General features: G+C 37.6%; 1 protein-coding gene across 2 annotated transcripts in view; it reads right to left on the minus strand.

The window, feature by feature from the left end:
- The window catches only part of KLHL4 (kelch like family member 4), a 108469-nt gene that overhangs the window by 36374 nt on the left and 52628 nt on the right, over positions 1-19467 (minus strand). For both annotated transcript variants that reach the window (XM_051827398.2, XM_051827399.3), the window contains exons 2-3: positions 6431-6598; positions 5953-6089 (exon numbers count right to left, since the gene is read on the minus strand). In XM_051827398.2, the coding sequence (XP_051683358.1) occupies positions 5953-6089; positions 6431-6598 (305 nt within the window). The remainder of the gene's footprint in view (positions 1-5952; positions 6090-6430; positions 6599-19467) is intronic.

Here is a 19467-nt window from a genome sequence, read left to right on the forward strand (position 1 = left end):
ATTGCGGCCATTTGGGGAGTGAACCAGCAAATGGAAGACCTCTCGGTCTCTCTCTCTCTCTGTAACTCTGTCTTTCAAATAATTTAACCTTAAAAAAAAAAGATGTGTTTGCTCAAATATTATGTCGGGAATTCCTCTCTGCATTGTCTCAAAAAGAAAAAAAACATTATGCTAACAGTCCACAAATGAAGAATTGTTTATATGATCATTTGCTTTGGTATAAAAGAACAGTATCTGTTTAAAATGTCTGTAATGAGTTTATTCAAATGAGATCAGAAGTTTGAGTCATCTCCTTTATACTGGTATATCTATATCATTTTAAAGCAAGCATTATTGATTTATTATAAGCATTGTAAATTATCTTTATAAGATATAGTTCTGGTCCTGGCATTGTGACCCAGCAAATTAAACAGCCGCTTGCGATGCTGGCATCCTATATAAGTGCTGGTTGGAGTCCTGGCTACTTCGCTTCTGATACAGGTTCCTGCTAATGCATTTGGGAAAGTAGAAGATGGCACAAGTGCTTGGGCCCCTGGTTTCAGCCTGGCCCAATCTCGGTCTTTGTAGCCATTTGAAGAGTGGAGTGAACCAGTTGATGGAATATTTCTTTCTCTCTCGCTCTCACTCTCTAACTCAGCCTTTAAATAAATATATCTTTTGAATATGGAATCAACCCAGATGTCCATCAACTGATGACTGGTAAAAAAAAATGTGATATATACATATACACATGGTGGACTGCTACTCAGCCATAAAAAGAATGAAATGCTGTATTTTGCAACCAAAAGGATGCAACAGGAGACCATTATGCTTAGTAAAATAAGCCAGTTCCAAAAAGACAAATATCATGTTTTCTCTGATTTGTGATAGTTAATATAGAATACAAAAAGACCCCAACAATGTGTGAGAATGAAACTGACATCTTAAGGTTTAATTGTTGTTTATAGCCCTTGTCTTTATTCTTGTGGAACAATGGTGTTTCTACTTTTTATTTGTTGAAAATTATGGTCAGTGGTGCATTAAGCCTGTGATTATAAAGTAAATTAAAAGTATGTTGTTAAAAAAAGATATAGCACTACACTTTATTGCTTTAGTCAAGCTGTATATAATTTATAAAGAATGTTTCAAATGGCAATTTTAAACTATGGACTACTTCTTCAAAGTTTTTACTTCAAAATAGTTTCATATTGGTTCTACATGATTGCCTATCCATAAGGAAAAGAGCAATACACATTGCCTGCTGCTCTCTACTTAATTCAACCTGCAACAAGGAGAATGTGTTCTAAAGAGATCCAGTCCATCTGCAGAATTTCTTGTGCTGTTTTGCCCTGGATTTTGAGATGATTGGCTGCCCATCTCATAAGACCCAAAGAAGTACAAAATATTCTCATATTTACCTATAAAGATTCACCTGATTGGCCTGATTATTAAGAAGAAAATTAATTCGCAGGAGTATTTCAGTTATAGAAGTCTAGCATACACTATGAAAACATCTGTGTATTCTAATTATTCAACTGTAAAAAAGCGTAACAAAGGCTATTAACAGCTGGATGCAGGTTTTATCTCATTAAAGAGTAAAAGGCTGTGGGCACCTGGCCTAGCAGTTAAGACATCCATTGGGACCAACATCTGAATCCCGTATCAGAGTGCCTGGATTTCAGTTCTGGCTCAAGTTGCTGATACCAGCTTCCTTTGTAGATGATAGCTTAAGTAATTTGGTCCTTGACATCCATGTGGGAGACCAGGATGGACTTCCTGGCTTCTGTCCCAGAAGTGTAGGCATTTGATGAGTGAACCAGCAGATGGAAGCAGTCTTTCTTTCTCTATGCCTCCAAAATAAATAAACATATTTTTTAAAAAGATACACAAGCCAGCTGGCCTGGTCATCTCAGTCTTCACACAATTACAAAAAAGAGATTCGTTAGGAAGAAAAAGGTGTTTTCCAATGACTAAAATGTCTTAGCTAGGAGAAATAAAATCCTTAAAAGTCTAGAAAAGAAAACAGAAGTCTCTGATGATTCAAAAATGCTCTACCTCAGTTCCTGTTTTAAAGAAGTCTATAGAGCTTTTAAAAATTTAAGAAAATTTAGAGGATGCCCATTCAGAGTGCCTGGTTTGAATCCTGGCTCCACTTTCAATTCCATCTTCCTGCTGCTGTGCATCTGGGAGGCAGCAGATGATGGCTCAAGAAGTTGGGTTCCTGCCGCCCTGGTGGGAAACCCAAAATGAGTTCTAGGTTCCTGGCTCTGGCATGACCCAGCCCCAGTTGTCTGGGAAGTGAACCAGCAGATGAGAACCCTCTCGGTATTCTCTCTGTCTCTGTCTTTCTGTGTTCGTTTGTCTGTCTGTCTCTCCCTCTCTAACGTCTTGTCAGAAGAAAGATAGGAGTTGAAGAAAGAGAGTAGGAAAAAGTGAAATTTAGAAGTTATTTTGTTAGAACAGGGATATTCCAGTACTATGAATAACACTAGGCATACATAATACCTTTGCAAGGCACACATCAATTTTATATAAACAAATTTTAAAACCTCAACTTTCATGTATACTCTTCTTTAAAGATGAAATGGGACCAGCATTGTGATGTGGCAGTTGAAGCTGCCTCCTGTGACGCTGGCATCCCAAATGGGCACCCCTTCACATCTGGCTGCTCCACTTCCGAGCCATCTCCCTGCTAATGAACTTTGGAAAGCAGCGGAAGATGACCCAAGTGCTTGAGGCCCGGAACTCATGTGGGAGACCCAGAGGAGGCTCTTGGCTCCTGGCTTTGGCCTGGCCCAGCTCTGGCCATTGCAGCCATCTGGGTATTGAACCAGCAAAGGGAAGACCTCTTTATCTCTCTTTGTCTCTCCCTATCTCTAACTCTGACTCTCAAAAAAAATAAATAACATTTTTTTAAAAAAAGAGATTGTCACCCACAAGGAGATTGTCACCCACAATCTCCTTTTACAATGTCTCTTCCACAATTGTCTTTCTCTTATCTCATGAAAGAAAACCATATTCCTCCCTCATCCATAAGTTCTCTATGCTATATTAGAAGGTGAGATGTATCTACTTCACATCAAATGCACTTTTTTGAAGAGTACAATTCAGTTTTTTGTATATTCACAAAATTGTGCAGTCATTATGATTAATTCCAGAGTATTCTGGGGGAAAAAAAAACCTAAATGAAAGATCTCCACGAGTGAGATCCCAGTAGAAAGAATGGGTCATCAAAGAAGGAGGTACCTTTCTCTGAAGGGAGGAGAGAACTTCCACTTTGACCATGGCCTTGTCTAAAAATGATCAGAGTCAGTGAACTCAGGGGGCTTCCATAGCCTTGGCAACTCATGACAAGAGCTTTGGGTGATTACTGATGCCATAAACAAGAGTGTCAATTTGTTAAGTCAACAACAGGAGTCACTGTGCACTTACTCCTCATGTAGGATCTTTGTCCTTAGTGTGCTGTACATTGAGATCTAATGCTATAACTAGTACTCAAACAGTATTTTTCACTTTATGTTTCTGTGTGGGAGCAAACTGTTGAAATCTTTACTTAATGTATGCTCAACTGATCTTCTGTATATAAAGAGAATCGAAAATGAATCTTGATATGAATGGAAGGGGAGAGGGAGTGGATAAGGGGAGGGTTGCGGGTGGGAGGGACGTTAAGGGAGGGAAGCCATTGTAATCCATATTCTGTACTTTGGAAATTTATATTCATTAAATAAAAGTTAAAAAAATGACCCTAAAAAAAAATTCCAGAGTATTTCACCACTCCCAAGAATAACCCCATACCTGTTCACACTGATTCCCAAGTGTCCCCAGATTCTTGAAACTACGAATCTACTTTCTGTATGTATGAAATTTCCAATATTGGATATTTAATATGGATGGTCTCTTGTAATAGGATTCTTTCCTTTTTGTTTTTAAAGTTTTATTTATTTGAAAGGCAGAGTTACAGAGAGGGAGGGAGACAAAAGAAAAAGAGAAATTGTCCAACCACTAGTTCCCTCCCCAAATGACTACAATGGCCAGGGTTTGGCCAGGCCAAAGCTAGGAGCTAGAGCTCTAACTGGGCCTCCCACATGCACTTTGGCCATCTTTCTCTGCTTTCCCAGTTGCATTAGCAGGGAGCTGGATCAGAAGCAGAACAGCCGGGACTTTAACTGTAGGTTCTCTGATATGGGATGCTGACATTGCAGGCAATGAACTTAACACACCGGGCCACAACAATGGGCCCCTTGATAGGACTCTTTCACCTGACATAAGGTTTTCAAAGTTCATCTATGTTGTAGCATTTATCAGTGCTCTCTTCGGTTTTATTGTCTATTAATATCCCACTGTATGCATATACTGCAATGAATTTATTCATTCCTTAGGCTACAAATATTTGGAATGTTTCTTTTTGTGTTTATTATAAATAATGCTATTATGAACATTCACATACACTTTTTTTGTGGATACAGTTTCAGTTCTTTTTGGATATATACATAGAATTGGAATTTCTGGGTTATAGCATTTAATGAACTTTGAGGAAATTCCATATGTATATATATTTCAAATGAATAGTTACGGATAACAAATTGCTATTAGGTTGTCATTTTGTTGGATATTATTAAAATGCAAATGCTATAGTGCTTTTTAAAAGACATCACTATTGAGGTAGACATTTGGCATAGTGGTTAAGATGCCAGGTAAGACATCCATATTCTATCTCAGAGTGTCTCAGTTTGAGTTCTGGCTCTGCCTCTGGTCTTAGCTTTTGGAAATGCCTGCCCTTGATCAGGTGATGGTTGAAGTACTTGGATCTTTGCCAGTCACGCGGGAGACCTGGATTGAGTTCTCAGCTCCCCGGTTCAGCGATGCCTAGCCTTGGCCATTACAAACATTTGGGGATTGAAATAGTGGATGGAAACTTTCTTTCTCTGCCTATGTGTCTGTTTCTCTTTCTGTTTCTGCCTCTCAGATAAAAAGACATCAATATTTACCAAATATTGAGAAGATAGAGGCCGGTGCTGTGGTGTAGCAGGTAAAGCCGCTGCCTGCATTGCCAGCATCCCATATGGGCACTGGTTCGAGTCCCAGCTGCTCCTCTTCCTATGCAGCTCTCTGCTATGGCTTGGGGAAGCAGTAGAAGATGGCTCAAGTCCTTGGGCCCCTGCACCCGCTTGGGAGACTCGGAAGAAGCCCCGGGCTTCAGATCAGTGCAGCTCCAGCTGTTGCAGCCAATTGGGGAATGACCCAGAGGATGGAAGCCCTCTCTCCCTCTGCCTCTCCTTCTATCTGTGTAACTCTGACTTTCAAAAAAATATTGAGATGATATACAACGACTAAAAATTACAAATTATAATCATTAATGGAATAATGTAATATGAACACATAGTTTTTCAAAATTCTTTTAAGAGAAATGCAAGCAAACATGTGTGAAAATAACTTTATTGAAGAAAACCAGGAGGTAAGTTTTAGTGTTTAGAAAGGTGTAAGAATATACAATCGAATACATGTTCTTAAATACTAGGAAATGCTAAATATGAAATAATGATTATGGAAAAAAGGACAAAATACTTTTGGGATCCCAAAGTCATCCTGTTAGCTTTGTTTGATAGTTTAAGTAAATATGACTTTATTATTCCAGAGGAAGAGACTAATTAAATCTCTACTGTCAAATTGGAAAATTCCTCTTTCACTTTTTTTCATGAGCCAGAACCATTTCAGAGATCCATGTCTTTTATGTTTATGTTAAAGTATCCCTCTTTCCTCAGGGCAAAAAAATATTTGACAGTATATTATCTATCTCAATCTTTTATATCTTACATGTTACTGAACTTAAATGATTACTCTACCTTCTTATTACCCAAAGGAAAATTTCTTAAAATACCTACCCTTTGGTTTCTGCCACTGTGGAGTGGAAATAATAATAATGTGTGCTAGAAATGTGGGGTTGCTGTGAGTAAGTGCATGTCACACGCTTACCTGTGTAAGCATACTGCACCAAGGAATTAAGTGCATGTGGATCTACTCCTTCCATCTTGACCTCCTCTTGTTTGGCTTCAAGAACATCATTAGTAAACATTGCGGCAAAGTAATCAGACACTGCACTGAGAACCAATCTGGAAATAAGAGTGTTTCATTGGATTTCAAATAAGTCCATAATCTCATTGAAAAACACAAAATACATTCAGTAAGTTTGTAACACTGGTGAGTCTGTTTTCTGCATAAAATTCAGTAAGGCATAGCGATGTTAGAAATGCCAAGTAGGTAAATTTTCCTTTTAATCTTTTGTTCATCAGTTTTTCCAAAGTTTGACTCTTCTAAATACTGCACAGAGAAATGGATCGCCTACACTAATGCTTTGTCAACACAGGAAAATAAAAATGTAATCAATGTGCTGGTTCTGTGTTATTCATATTTGTCCCGCCCACCAATTTTCCATCTGCATAAAAATGCTTACCGATGAGCTGGGATTCGAAGGTGTCCAGCAATGAGTAGCACATCACAAAGTTGTTTCTCTTTCAAGTAGTTCTCCATTCTACGAAGAGTTTGCTGTGCATGGTTTACAGCGTGGAACTGCTCCTCAGACCTGCAAACATTCATTTCTTCAGGATGTTGAGTATCTAATCTGAAAGAGAAGTGTGAGTAAGAATATGCTTTATCATATCATCTTGTAAAAATTGTAACTTTTCTCCTTGTGAGTATTCACGTCTCCAATGGACATTTCAGGCACATCAACTTCTAATAGAAGTATATTAGGTTAAAGTAAACTTTGCTCTCCAATCTTAAATAATTCACTGTGATTACTGTCTGATCTTACATTAAAGTGAAGCATCATGTTAGTGTTGCTTCATCTACAGGACTAATAACAATTGTTTATACACAGACAGAAATATCCTCTTTTTTGATTCTTATAGGTATAACTATTGGTTATGTCATTAGGCATGGAACCCTTAGACCTGATTCACAACAATTTTGAAAATTTGATAATGTCCTGAGCTTCTCCATGGGAATACTCATTGCATAGCAATATTATTTCTTGAAGAATCTCAAGTCTGAGATTCCCACTGCATTTTTTATTGTATGTCCATCTCATCAATAAATGATATATGTATTTCTACCTTTTACTTCCCAGTATTTAGGAAAATGTTATCAGTATTTAATTTACAACAGTGAAAGCTATCCACATGTATTTTCAGTATCACACAATGATAGTATTTAAATGCCAACACAAGTACACATAGACATACAATTGATGGGAACTTAAAAATTTGATGATTGGATGAACACAATTAAGTGTTTTGCTTGTTACCTTTCTTGTTTCTGTGCACCATTTTCTAATCACTAGTTAGGATTAGTCAGGTTCCCCCACCCTCAATTCAGCCTGTGTTTTTTTGAAGACAGTTGGTCCAAGGTGACATTATTATCTCTTTTTAAAGAAATTATTTATTTTTTTTTTTTAAATTTTTTTTTTAATTTTTTTTTTTGACAGGCAGAGTGGACAGTGAGAGAGAGAGACAGAGAGAAAGGTCTTCCTTTTGCCGTTGGTTCACCCTCCAATGGCCGCCGCGGCCGGCGCGCTGCGGCCGGCGCACCGCGCTGATCCGATGGCAGGAGCCAGGAGCCAGGTGCTTTTCCTGGTCTCCCATGGGGTGCAGGGCCCAAGCACCTGGGCCATCCTCCACTGTACTCCCGGGCCACAGCAGAGAGCTGGCCTGGAAGAGGGGCAACCGGGACAGGATCCGATGCCCCGACCGGGACTAGAACCCGGTGTGCCGGCGCCGCTAGGCGGAGGATTAGCCTAGTGAGCCGCGGCGCCGGCCTTTATTTATTTATTTGAAAGGGTTACAGAGAGAGAAAGAGAGGGAGAGAGAGAGCGAATCTTCCATCAGCAGGTTCACTCCCCAAATGGTCTCAAGGGCCAGGGTTTAGTTAGACTGAAGTCAGGAGCCAGGAGCTTCCTTTGGGTCTTCTACATGGGTGGTGGGGGCCCAAACACTTGAGTCAGCTTCTGTTGCTTTTCTCAGGGTCTTGCACGGACCTAGATTGGAAGTGGAGCAGCCAGGACATGAACAGGCCCCCATATGTGATGCTGGCATTGCAGATGGCAGCTTTACCTGCTATGCCATGATGCTGGCCCCTTAGTCTCTCTTCTGAATTCAAATAAACAATTCATCTAGGAATCTTCTTAACCTTTAAATAATCTTGGATACATTCAATCATAATACTTTTTTCATAATTAATAGTGATCTAAGCCTGTTTCTTGTCTTAGGTGACAACATTTGGCCCAATGTGGCCTCTGTACATAATGAACTGAAACCTGGTTTGATGTGCAAATTGCAACCTAACCTGATAGTATGCACTTGTACCAAGCAACTGAGTCTTAGTCAATCATAGCAGCCAAATACTTAGCCAATCCCAGCCTTAAGATGGGCAAATTATCCCCAAGTTAAGGTAAAGGCTGAATTGCACCAACCAACGAATCTCTGCACATCGTTTCCTGTTTTTTTCTGATTATAAATACAACCCACTATGTTCAAGGTGAAGGCATTCTATACCGTCATCAGTGTGGAACGCTGCCAAGTTCTCGAGTTTGTTCTTGCTGAAATAAACTGCTAAATTTAACTTGTCTCAATTTTTCTTTAACACATGGTATGGATAGCTAACTAAAAACTTGCCTAATATCCTTCTTCAGATGCACTATTGTATAATTGTTTAGGAAAGGATCAATCCTTTCTCATAATAAACTGGAAAGCATTCATGTAATATTTAGCTCACCTTATCCTAATCTTTCCTCTGCTCTAGTAATTGTTATGTTAACACGAACAGAGTCAAGCATTCAGTGCCTTATTTTCTTAGCTATCCTCATGTATGCTGCACAATATATTGGAGCACAGCATGTTCTAAAGGCAGAAATTGGGAAATTCTAGCCAGGAATCAGTTTCATTCCCTGAATTTTCTTTAGCCTAATTTGGCTAAGAACACAAAAAAATAGTGTCTTCAACTGCCAGCTAATGTGAGATGTCTTTATCTTGGCATAACAAATGTACTAGATATTTTAAATATATTTCATAATTAAAATGCAGATTTAAAAAAATCCTTTTACTATGAATCACACATGAGTTCATTTGATTTCAAAGGACACAAGCAGTTCTATCTTCTGTCACTTCAAGAAACAAGAAATCAAAACTCAGAGAAACCTAAATAGATGAACATATATCAAATATATAATAAACATATTAAAAGATATAAAAATAGAAAAAAATCATCTACTCACTGTTAGCATCTAGAGTATATAATGAGACATCACCATCAACAACAAAATTAGCCTATTGATACTTAACCTTATTTTAGTTCCCAGAGCTCATAAATTACAGTTCTCTTGCTTGCATTGTAGATACTCTAATGGTAGGTCAGGTAGGTATTTTCATGGAAGCTACTACATAGAAAATTTCAATTTGTCTCTTTATCATATGGTACCTACCAATTGTGACATGAGAGGTAGCGTGGTGAAATAAAAAGAACCTATGGTATGACATCAGAAAGCTTGGGGAAAAGCTGGGATTTACTTCCAGCCCTTGCTACTTACTGGATGAGTCATTTTGGGCTAATTACTGTATCTTTCCCAGCCTTAGTTTTCTCTTATAAAATGGGAATGGAACTATACTAATACTACCAACAAGAATACTGAAGCCATAGAACTCTTTTTTTTTTATTTTATTTAAGGTATGCAAGTTTCATGTATTTCATATATACAGATTCAGGAACATAGTGATACTTCCTACCCTACCCTCCCTCCCTCTCATGCTCCAACCCTTCTTCCTCCTCCCTCTCCTATTCCCACTCTTAATTTTTACAAAGATCTGTTTTCAGTTTACTTAATACTCATAAGGTTAACCCTACACTAAGAGTTCAACAATATTTTGAAGAAAAAAACACTGTTCCTCAACAGTAGAGGCATGAGATGAAATAGTTTACATATTCTGTTTAAATGTAACATCTCACATTTGGTTAGTTATTACTACCAATATATATTTGTTTCTATAAACATACTTTAAAAATTGTGTCTCAGAGCCTGCTTCATGGTGCAGCAGGTTAAGCCACCCCCTGCTATGCCAGCATCCCCTATGAGCTCCAGTTGGAGTCCCAGCTGCTCCCCTTCTAAATCAGTTTCCCACTAATGTCCCTGGGAAAGCAGTGGAAGATGGCCCAAGTGCTTTAGTCCCTGCCACTCATGTGAGAGATCACGATGGAGTTTCTGATTCCTCATCCAGCCCTGGCCATTTTAGCCATTTGGGGAGAGAACCAGCTGATGGAAGACCCCTGCCTCTCCCTTTCTCTCTAGAATTCTGCCTTTCAAATAAATAAATAATTCAAAATTTCATCAATTTTGTTTAGTTAGTTGTTTTTTTTTTTAAAGCCAGTAACGGAATTAGAGAAAATTTCTACCTGCCTATTTAACATTTGTTTATATAGTTATCAACTCACAGTTATTTCTGCAATGTTTTGGCTTATAATCCAATACCATTTTAGTCATTGTGTTGTATACATTTTTCCAGCTTTGGTCATTGAGAGCTCTTGCAGTTGATTCCTGTGTTGCTTTGACTTAACGAATTACTATGGGTTGTATTTAGCTTTTCCTTACTTTCTAGCACTAGAAGGGACCCTAGGCTCAACTTCAGGAGAATCAGTCATCTTATCATGGAACCTTAGTTCCTTTCATAGCAAAATTGTATTAGAAATCAAAGTCTGGGTACTAGCTATGCTTGTTGCTACTGGACATCATTGATGCTAGGCTCCCTCAGCTGACAGAACAAGGGAATATATGTGCTTGTATACATACTAACTCAATAAATTGCGTTTCAATGCTGATATTCAAGTGTCAATTTAGTGCACAAGGTATATACAGTATTTTTTGGTTAAGCAACACTTAACATGACTATTATAAATTTAAGTCAAAATTATTTTTCTCTTAGATAATCAAAATTTAGGATGGCATGAAATTTAAGGTGTGAATGAGAATTGAAAACAGAAATAATAATCCAAACCAACTAAAATGAAGCAAAAACACAGTTACTACTATCAGTGTACTTTAAACATCTCCTTAAATCCCCATTATGTTGCACAATGTTCAAGCCAAGTTGTGCCTTCTAAGTAGCATTTCAGTATTCAAAATGGGCTCAGGAACAATGTTTTTTCTTTCTTTTTTTTTATTCATGCTATTTGTCGAACTCTCTACTTAGTATAGAGTTAATCTTATGAATATGAAGTTAACTGAAGATAGATCTTTGTAAAATATAAGAATGGGAATGGGAGAAGGAGGAGGAAGAAGGGTGGGAGGGAGAGAGGGTATTCTTAAATTTGAATATATGAAATGCATGAAGTTTGGATTCCTTAAATAAAATTTTAAAAAAACAATTGGTTCATACAATACTGAAAAGTTGAGACCGGTATTAAAGCCACTCAATAAAGCCACTGCCTGACGCTGGTATCCCACATGGGTGCTGGTTTGAGTCCTGGCTGCTCCACTTCTGATCCAGCTCTCTGATAATGGCCTTAGAAAAGCAGTGGAAGATAGCCCAAGTGTTTGAGCCCCTGCCATTCACATACCTTGGGCCTGGCCATTGTGACCATTTGGGGAGTGAACCAGTGGATGGAAGATCTCTCTCTGTTTCTCCCTCTCTCTCTGTAACTCTGTTTTTCAAATAAATAAATAAATCTTTCAAAAAAAAAAAAAGAAGTCGAGAAACAAAAATTATTATTGAAAATCTTGCTATAATATCTTAGAGATAGAATTCAAATGCTTCCTGGAAACATGTTTACTGACTAGTCCCACACGTTAAAGTTAAGGTTAAAGAAAATATTTGGAAAAATGATAGTAAAAATCTGTATCTCTGAGTACATATACTTAAAAGTCCTATGTGAAAAATTCTGATAATAATATGAATTGTGTATTTGGATACATAATAGCGCCCTACACCTAGAATCAGAGCCCGTTGTGTTGATACTGACTTGTATGTCCTGTTTTACTTGAGACCTTGCTGATTTTGGTTACTTTTTTTCATTTTTTGGATAATCTTCATTGGTCTCTCTTCTTTTCGCTTCCTAAATGTGAGGATCTTAAGATTTTAGCTTTAGTTTGCTCGGTGCCCTTGGAATTTCATACACTTTCATTATTTCAACTATTATTCAAATGTAGAAAAGTTCAAATGCTTGTAACCAATCCTGTCTGCTGAGTTATACAGGCAGATTTTCCAGACAACCTGACACTTCTGCAAGAAGATTTATCTGTCATTTCAAACTCAGTATGTTTAAACATCTCATTCATTTCCTCCCAAAGCTAAGAGTCATGTGGTACTCCTCCTTCTTCCTCATGCCCTATAATTATTTTTTCTGAGTAGTATTGCCTTTTCATACACAGTGGTTCATGAAGTGTGGTTTTATGAAAAGAGCATGACTTTTAGAATTAAAGATTAGGCTCAAGCCCTTGCTTGAATTTAGTTAGACCTGGCAGGTACCTAACCATTGGCAAGCTAGTTATTCCTATTGAATCCTTGATTCCTTATTGGTAAATCTGATGATAACAGCACTCACTATGAGTAGTTGTTTTCAATCTTAGAGACTATATAAAAGTACATGGCAATCAAAAATATTAGCTTACTTCCTTTCGTTTCTTTTTCCCATGAGTTATCCTCAGCCCAGTCCAGGCTTACATTTGTTTTCACAATTTCCAATTAACTTTCATGCCTATGATTTTCCATTTTCTATTCCAGCCTGTAAAAAGTTGCTAGATGACTCTTAGTAACACTAGCACACAGCTCTACCTTTCATGTTCTCAAGACCATCCTGTAGCACCCCTTTGTCTATCATCGTGATACTGCAATACGACCTCAAATTGACAATTTCTACCACATCTTCTTCCTTTATACAAATTGTCTGCTGTTGACTGTTACTTCGTCTTTGACCATCCCGTGCACTTTCTACCTTTACCTACTCTATTTTGTCTTTCTGTAATTCCCTATTCCATATTTGGCTGTTGTATTCATATTCTATAATCTGTCTGCTTCAGGATTTGATATTATCTCTTACTTGAAAATTTCTCCTGGTTTGTTTGTATTGTTCTTTTGATATTTACCTTCTACAAAAATCACTAATATAATGAAGCACAGTATCTGCCTTCAATAAGCTTATGATTCAGTAGTGGGACTTAAAGAATACATAGTTGTGGCCGGCACCATGGCTCACTTGGCTAATCTTCCGCCTGCGGCGCCGGCACCCCAGGTTCTAGTTCCGGTTGGGGCGCCGGGTACTAGTCCCAGTTGCTCCTCTTCCAGTCCAACTCTCTGCTGTGGCCCGGGAGGGCAGTGGAGGATGGTCCAAGTGCTTGGGTCCCTGCACCTGCATGGGAGACCGGGAGGAAGTGCCTGGCTCCTGGCTTCGGATCAGCACAGCGCCAGCCATAGCGACCATTAGGAGAGTGAACCGACAGAAAGAAGACCTTTCTCTCTGTCTCTCTCTCTTTCACTAACTCTGCCTGACAAAAAAAAAAAAAAAAAAAAAAAAAAAGAATACATAGTTGCTAAGTGCATAAGTTAAAATGAATTTATCCATGCATATATTCAGGAGACACACTCAGTGCCTGTTATGTGTCAAGGATCATGATATTCTTATGGAAAGCTCTTCTACATCCGACACTGTCAGGACCCAGCAAAGTTCTATGAAAAGTCACTTCTTTGTTCTGTTCAGACATGGAATAAGAGCCTTTTTCTTGAATAAACTCAGAATGTGGTCAAGCATCTTCAGACTCCAGAACAATTATTTAAATGCATGATCAGTTTAGTTTTCTGGCAAATACTGGTTGAGAATGGATTTGCATTGTCTACTTTTTTCTGATTTCCTAAATTTGTGGTGAAATATGTCTAAGCTAAAATTTAACATTTTTACTTTTTTAAGTATATAGTTTAGTGGCATTAAGAACATTTACATTATTTTGCAAGTGTCACCATTTATTTATAGAACATTTCTCATTTTATAGAAACAAATTCTGTACTTCTTTAATAATAATTCCAATTCCCTCCTTCCCCATACTCTGACATCCATCATTCTAGTTTACTTCCCTATGAATTTGATTACTATAAGATATCTCACATAAGCAGAATCATATAGTATTTGCCATTTTGTGGCTAGTTCATTTCACTTAGCATAATGTTTTCAAGGACCATCCACAATGTAACCCATATTAAAATTTCATTTCTTTTCATGAGTAGTGTTCCATCATGTGACTATATTACAATTTTATCCACCAGTCTGTCAATAGACATTTAAGTTCTTTGTATATGTGGCTACTGTGAATAATACTATCACAAATATCGGTGTATACATATCTGTTCAACTCCTTTTCATTCTTGTGTGTGTGTGTGTGTGTGTATATATATATATATAAAAACTTAAGAGTGCAATTGAAAGAACATATGGTAGTTTTATGCTTAAACATTTTGGTTTGATTTACACAAATGCATTATCTTACAATTCTTTTTTTTTAACTTTTATTTAATGAATATAAATTTCCAAAGTACGATTTATGGATTACAATGGCTTCCCCCCCATACCGTCCCTCCCACCCACAACCCTCCCCTTTCCCACTCCCTCTCCCCTTCCATTCACATCAAGATTCATTTTTGATTATCTTAATATACAGAAGATCAGCTTAGTATACATTAAGTAAGGATTTCAACAGTTTGCTCCCACACAGAAACATAAAGTGAAAATAAATAGATGATTATTTTAAATGATGATGAAATCAGATCAGACCTATTGTCATGTTTAATCCCAGTGAGAGTCAAGTTGGGAGTTGATAATTTCTTTTCTTTTTTTTTCTTTTTTTTTTTTTTTTTACAGAGGATCAGTTTAGTATACATTAAGTAAAGATTTCAACAGTTTGCACCCCCATAGAAACACAAAGTGAAATATATTGTTTGAGTACTCGTTATAGCATTAAATCACAATGTACAGCACATTAAGGACAGAGATCCTACATGAGGAGTAAGTGCACAGTGACTCCTGTTGTTGACTTTACCAGTTGACACTCCTGTTTATGGCATCAGTAATCTCCCTATGCTCCAGTCATGAGTTTCCAAGGCTATGGAAGCCCTCTGAGTTCTCCGATTCTTATCTTGTTTAGACAAGGTCATAGTCAAAGTGGAGGTTCTCTCCTCCCTTCAGAGAAAGGTACCTCCTTCTTTGAAGACCTGTTCTTTCCACTGGGATCTCACTCACAGAGATTATCTTACAATTCTGAAAGACAGAAGTTTGCAATGGGTCTCCCTGGACTAAAATGAAAGTGTAGGCAGAGCTGCATATCTTTGAGGATGATCTAGAGGAGGATCTGTATCCTTGTTTTTTTCAGCTGTTAGAAGCTCATGGGATCCCTTCTGTCTTCAAAGCTAGCAATGTAACATCATTCTGACATTGAGTCTTCTGCCACTGCCACGGCCTCCCACTTAAAAAATATCCTTCACAAAATACAAAAGCAGGGGCCGGTGCTGTGGGGCAGCGGGTTAAAGCCCCGGCCTGCAGCACCGGCATCCCATATGGGTGCTGGTTCTAGTCCTGGTTGCTCCTCTTCCGATCCAGCTCTCTGCTATGGCCTTGGAAAGCAGTAGAGGATGGGCCCCTGCACTCTCGTGGGGGACCCGGAAAGCTCCTGGCTCCTGCCTTCAGATGGGCCATCTGGGGAGTGAACCAGTGGATGGAAGACCTTTCTCTCTCTCTCTCTGCCTCTCTCTGTCACTTTGTCTTTCAAATAAATAAAATAAATCTTTAAAAAAATGCAGAAGCATAAAACATTTTCATTGTTTTAAGTGTACAGTTCAATTGTGTTGATTATGTACACATTGCTGCATAACAAATCTCCAGAACTCTTGCAAAATTTAACTCTATGCCCATTTAACAACAACCCACATTCTGCTTTCCTCCATCCTGTAGCAAACACTATTTTACTTCACCTCTATGACTACTCTTAATACCTCATATAAGTGAATAACATATATAATGTGTTTGTGATTGACTTATAACTATGTGTTGTGATTGACTTACAACTATGTGTTGTGATTGACTTATAACTATGTGTTATAGTATGTTTCAGAAATCCTTTCCTTTTTAAAGCTAAATAATATCTCACTGTACTAACAGGTCATATTTTGTCTATCTTTTCAGCCATTAGTGGACACATGCAATGCTTCCAGTCTTTGTCTATTGTGAATAATATTATTAGGAACATGAGTGCACAAAAATTGTTCCAGTTCTTGCTTTCAATTTTTTGAGGTATATTCCCAGAAGTAGATTTAAATTGCTGGATCATATGAAAATTCTTATTTTATGTTTTGAAAAATCACCATAATGGTTTTCATACTGATAGCATTGTTTTTTTCTCCTCACCAACTAAGTAAAAAGGATACAATTTCTGTACTTTCTTTTCTTAAGCTTTATTTATGTATTTGTTTGCTTATTTAGAAGAGTTACAGAGAGAGAAAGAGAGAGAAAGAGAGAGAAAGAGAGAGAAAGAGAGAGAGAGAGAGAGAGAGATTTTCTATCTGCTGGTTCACTTTCCAAATGCCCACTATGGCCGGGGCTGGGCCAGACTGAAGCCAGAAACCAGGAGCTTCACCTGGATTTCCCATATGGATGTAGGAGTCCAAGCACTTAGGCCATCTTCCACTGATTTTCCAGGTGCATTAGCTAGGAGCTGGACTGGAAGTCAAGCAGCCAGGACCCGAACCTGTGCTCATATGAATGACTGCACCACAGGCAGTGGCTTAATCCTCTGTGCCACAACACAGGCCCCAATTTCTATACATTCTTACCAACATCTGTTATTTCTCACTTTTTTCCTTATTGTAATAATAGCAATCCTAATAGATGTGAAGTGATATTTAATTGTTGTTCAGATTTACATATATCCTGAATGATTAATGATTAGTTTCCTGTTAGGTTTATTCCTACTTATTTATTTTTTATGCCATTGTAAGTTAAATTAATTTTTAATTTCCTCTTAGATTGTTAATTTTTAGAAGAGTTTGTTGAAAAGGGGAATTGAATTTTATCTTGGTATAAAAGTTTGAAATCCATGCATAGCTTTCTAGGTATATGTATATTCCATGAACTTTCTACATACTCATAACATGTATTTTAACATTTCTTGCAAATTTGTTTTAATTTCATCTTCCGTGAAAATGTTTTTTTCCTAATACTGATATGCAATATACTGCTGCATGCTTATATTATATCCTTCCATATTGAATTTGATTATTAGTTTTAATCATTTTTTTTTCTAAAATTTAAGGGCTTTTGCAATATAAAATCATGTCATTTGTGAATGGAGATAACTTTTCTTATTCCTTTCCAATTTTGATGTCTTTTATATATTTACTTTTTTGGTTGGCCTAATTACTCTGGCAAAGATTTCCAGTACTATGTTGATGGAAAGTAGAAAACATGGCTAGCAACAAAGCTAGGAATTTTCTGGGAATTTTTTCATATCACATTACTCTGACACTGAATCTTGTGTCTTATTCCTGACATTATAAGAAAAATCTTCAATTTTTAACCATTTAATATGGGGCTAGGTGTGGTACTTTCATAATGACTTTCTTTTCTTTTTTTTTTTTTTTTTTTTTTTTTGATAGGCAGAGTGGACAGTGAGAGAGAGAGAGACAGAGAGAAAGGTCTTCCTTTGCTGTTGGTTCACCCTCTAATGGCTGCTGCGGCCGGCGCACCATGCTGATCCGAAGTCAGGAGCCAGGTGCTTCTCCTGGTCTCCCATGGGGTGCAGGGCCCAAGCACTTGGGCCATCCTCCACTGCACTACCTGGCCACAGCAGAGAGCTGGCCTGGAAGAGGGGCAACCGGGACAGAATCCGGTGCCCTGACCGGGACTAGAACCCGGTGTGCCGGCGCCGCAAGGCGGAGGATTAGCCTAGTGAGCCGCGGCACCGGCCGTATCATAATGACTTTCATTATGTTGACACAGTTTCCTGTTCTTGGTTTGGTTTCCATTGGTGACAAAAGTATGTTTAATTTTGTAAAACGTTAAATGTCACTCCTGCTTCTTCTTGGGGTCTTAGATGTTCTATTGTGTTCTTTTGACCATAATCACTTGTTCCCAGTTGTCTGTGACTTTGTAGTCCTCCTGCAGATTTCACTCACTATACCATTTCCTTCACTGCCTTCTCTCACTTCTAACGTGCCATGCAAACTATGCTGCTTTTCTCTTCTGAGCTCTAAGTCAAGAAATATTAAATGCAGATCTTCAGGTAGCCTACAGATAAAGCAGAACATTGCAAATAATTTCTTTTTTTTTTTTTTAAGAAAGGAAACTGAGAAATGTGCCTCCTCCTGCTGACTACAACATGACACTTTGTGGAGGGGATATTGTAAGGGCAAACGCAAATGCCACAAAATTTCCCAGTGTTTTGACTTTGTTTCTTAAGCATCTTCTTGGTTGCTACATACCATTAACTCATTTCTCCAAAAGAACTATTTCTGTCAGCCTTTAGTTCTGTGTTTATGTGGAGGAAAGTGGTACCTAGAGTTTTTGCTAACATCACAGAAGCTACCATTATATGATTTGCGTTATTGCCAGAATATTCTAGGTTTCTGTTTTTTAGGATAGCCATAAAACACACATGAAAAAAATAAACTCTTTAGATAGATTTTGCTATAGAATTATTTTGTAACAATTTTATTTCAAAAAAGAAAGGAATTAGAATATTTGAAGGAGTGCTAATTTTGGTAGCCTCCTTGAAAGGGTATTTGATAGTATAAATTACACACACATGCACACACACACACACACTATAAAAGCATTCTGGGGGATCTTCAGAGAAGCTTCCCGAATTTGGTGTAGAAAAGCTGCGTAGCAATATATTAAGGAAACTATCTTTTGCCATAGTTGAAATGCTACAAAGAGACAGAACCAGTTGTTGCTAACAGAGTATTATCACAATATTTAGGCACCTCTCTGCTCAAATAGCTTAATAAGAATTTTTTCCTAGTTTTCTTTTTTTCACACACTTGTCTCATGTTTCAAGGAAAGCATGAGAGGTAAGTGGCAATTCAATCTTCTTCTAATGGTGCTACCTAAGTTCCCAAAGCTCATTATAGGAAAGGTTAATTTCTTACTGAGAAAATGTACATATTCAAAGAAGAATTAATCTCTATTTTTTCTATGTGTATGAAATATAGTTCTGAAGATTCAGAGGAAAAATTATTGCTTAAGTGAAATATTTGTACTTATGCTCTTTGGAGAGTTGTTAAAGCTTGATCTATGTTCTTTTCCTAGATCATGAAAGGTACTCAATAAATCTCTGTTGAGTATATTAATTTATGCAGTATTTAATGATAGTGCAGTTTGAACTATACCATATTTAGTCCATTGGAAGTGCATCTCCAAAGTAAATCACACTTAAACTTTGCTCTTGTTATGATCACCATGGTACCT

Source organism: Oryctolagus cuniculus, chromosome X (assembly GCF_051225735.1).
Source record: "Oryctolagus cuniculus isolate XC-2025 breed Fujian yellow rabbit chromosome X, ASM5122573v1, whole genome shotgun sequence".
Lineage (NCBI taxonomy): Eukaryota > Metazoa > Chordata > Mammalia > Lagomorpha > Leporidae > Oryctolagus > Oryctolagus cuniculus.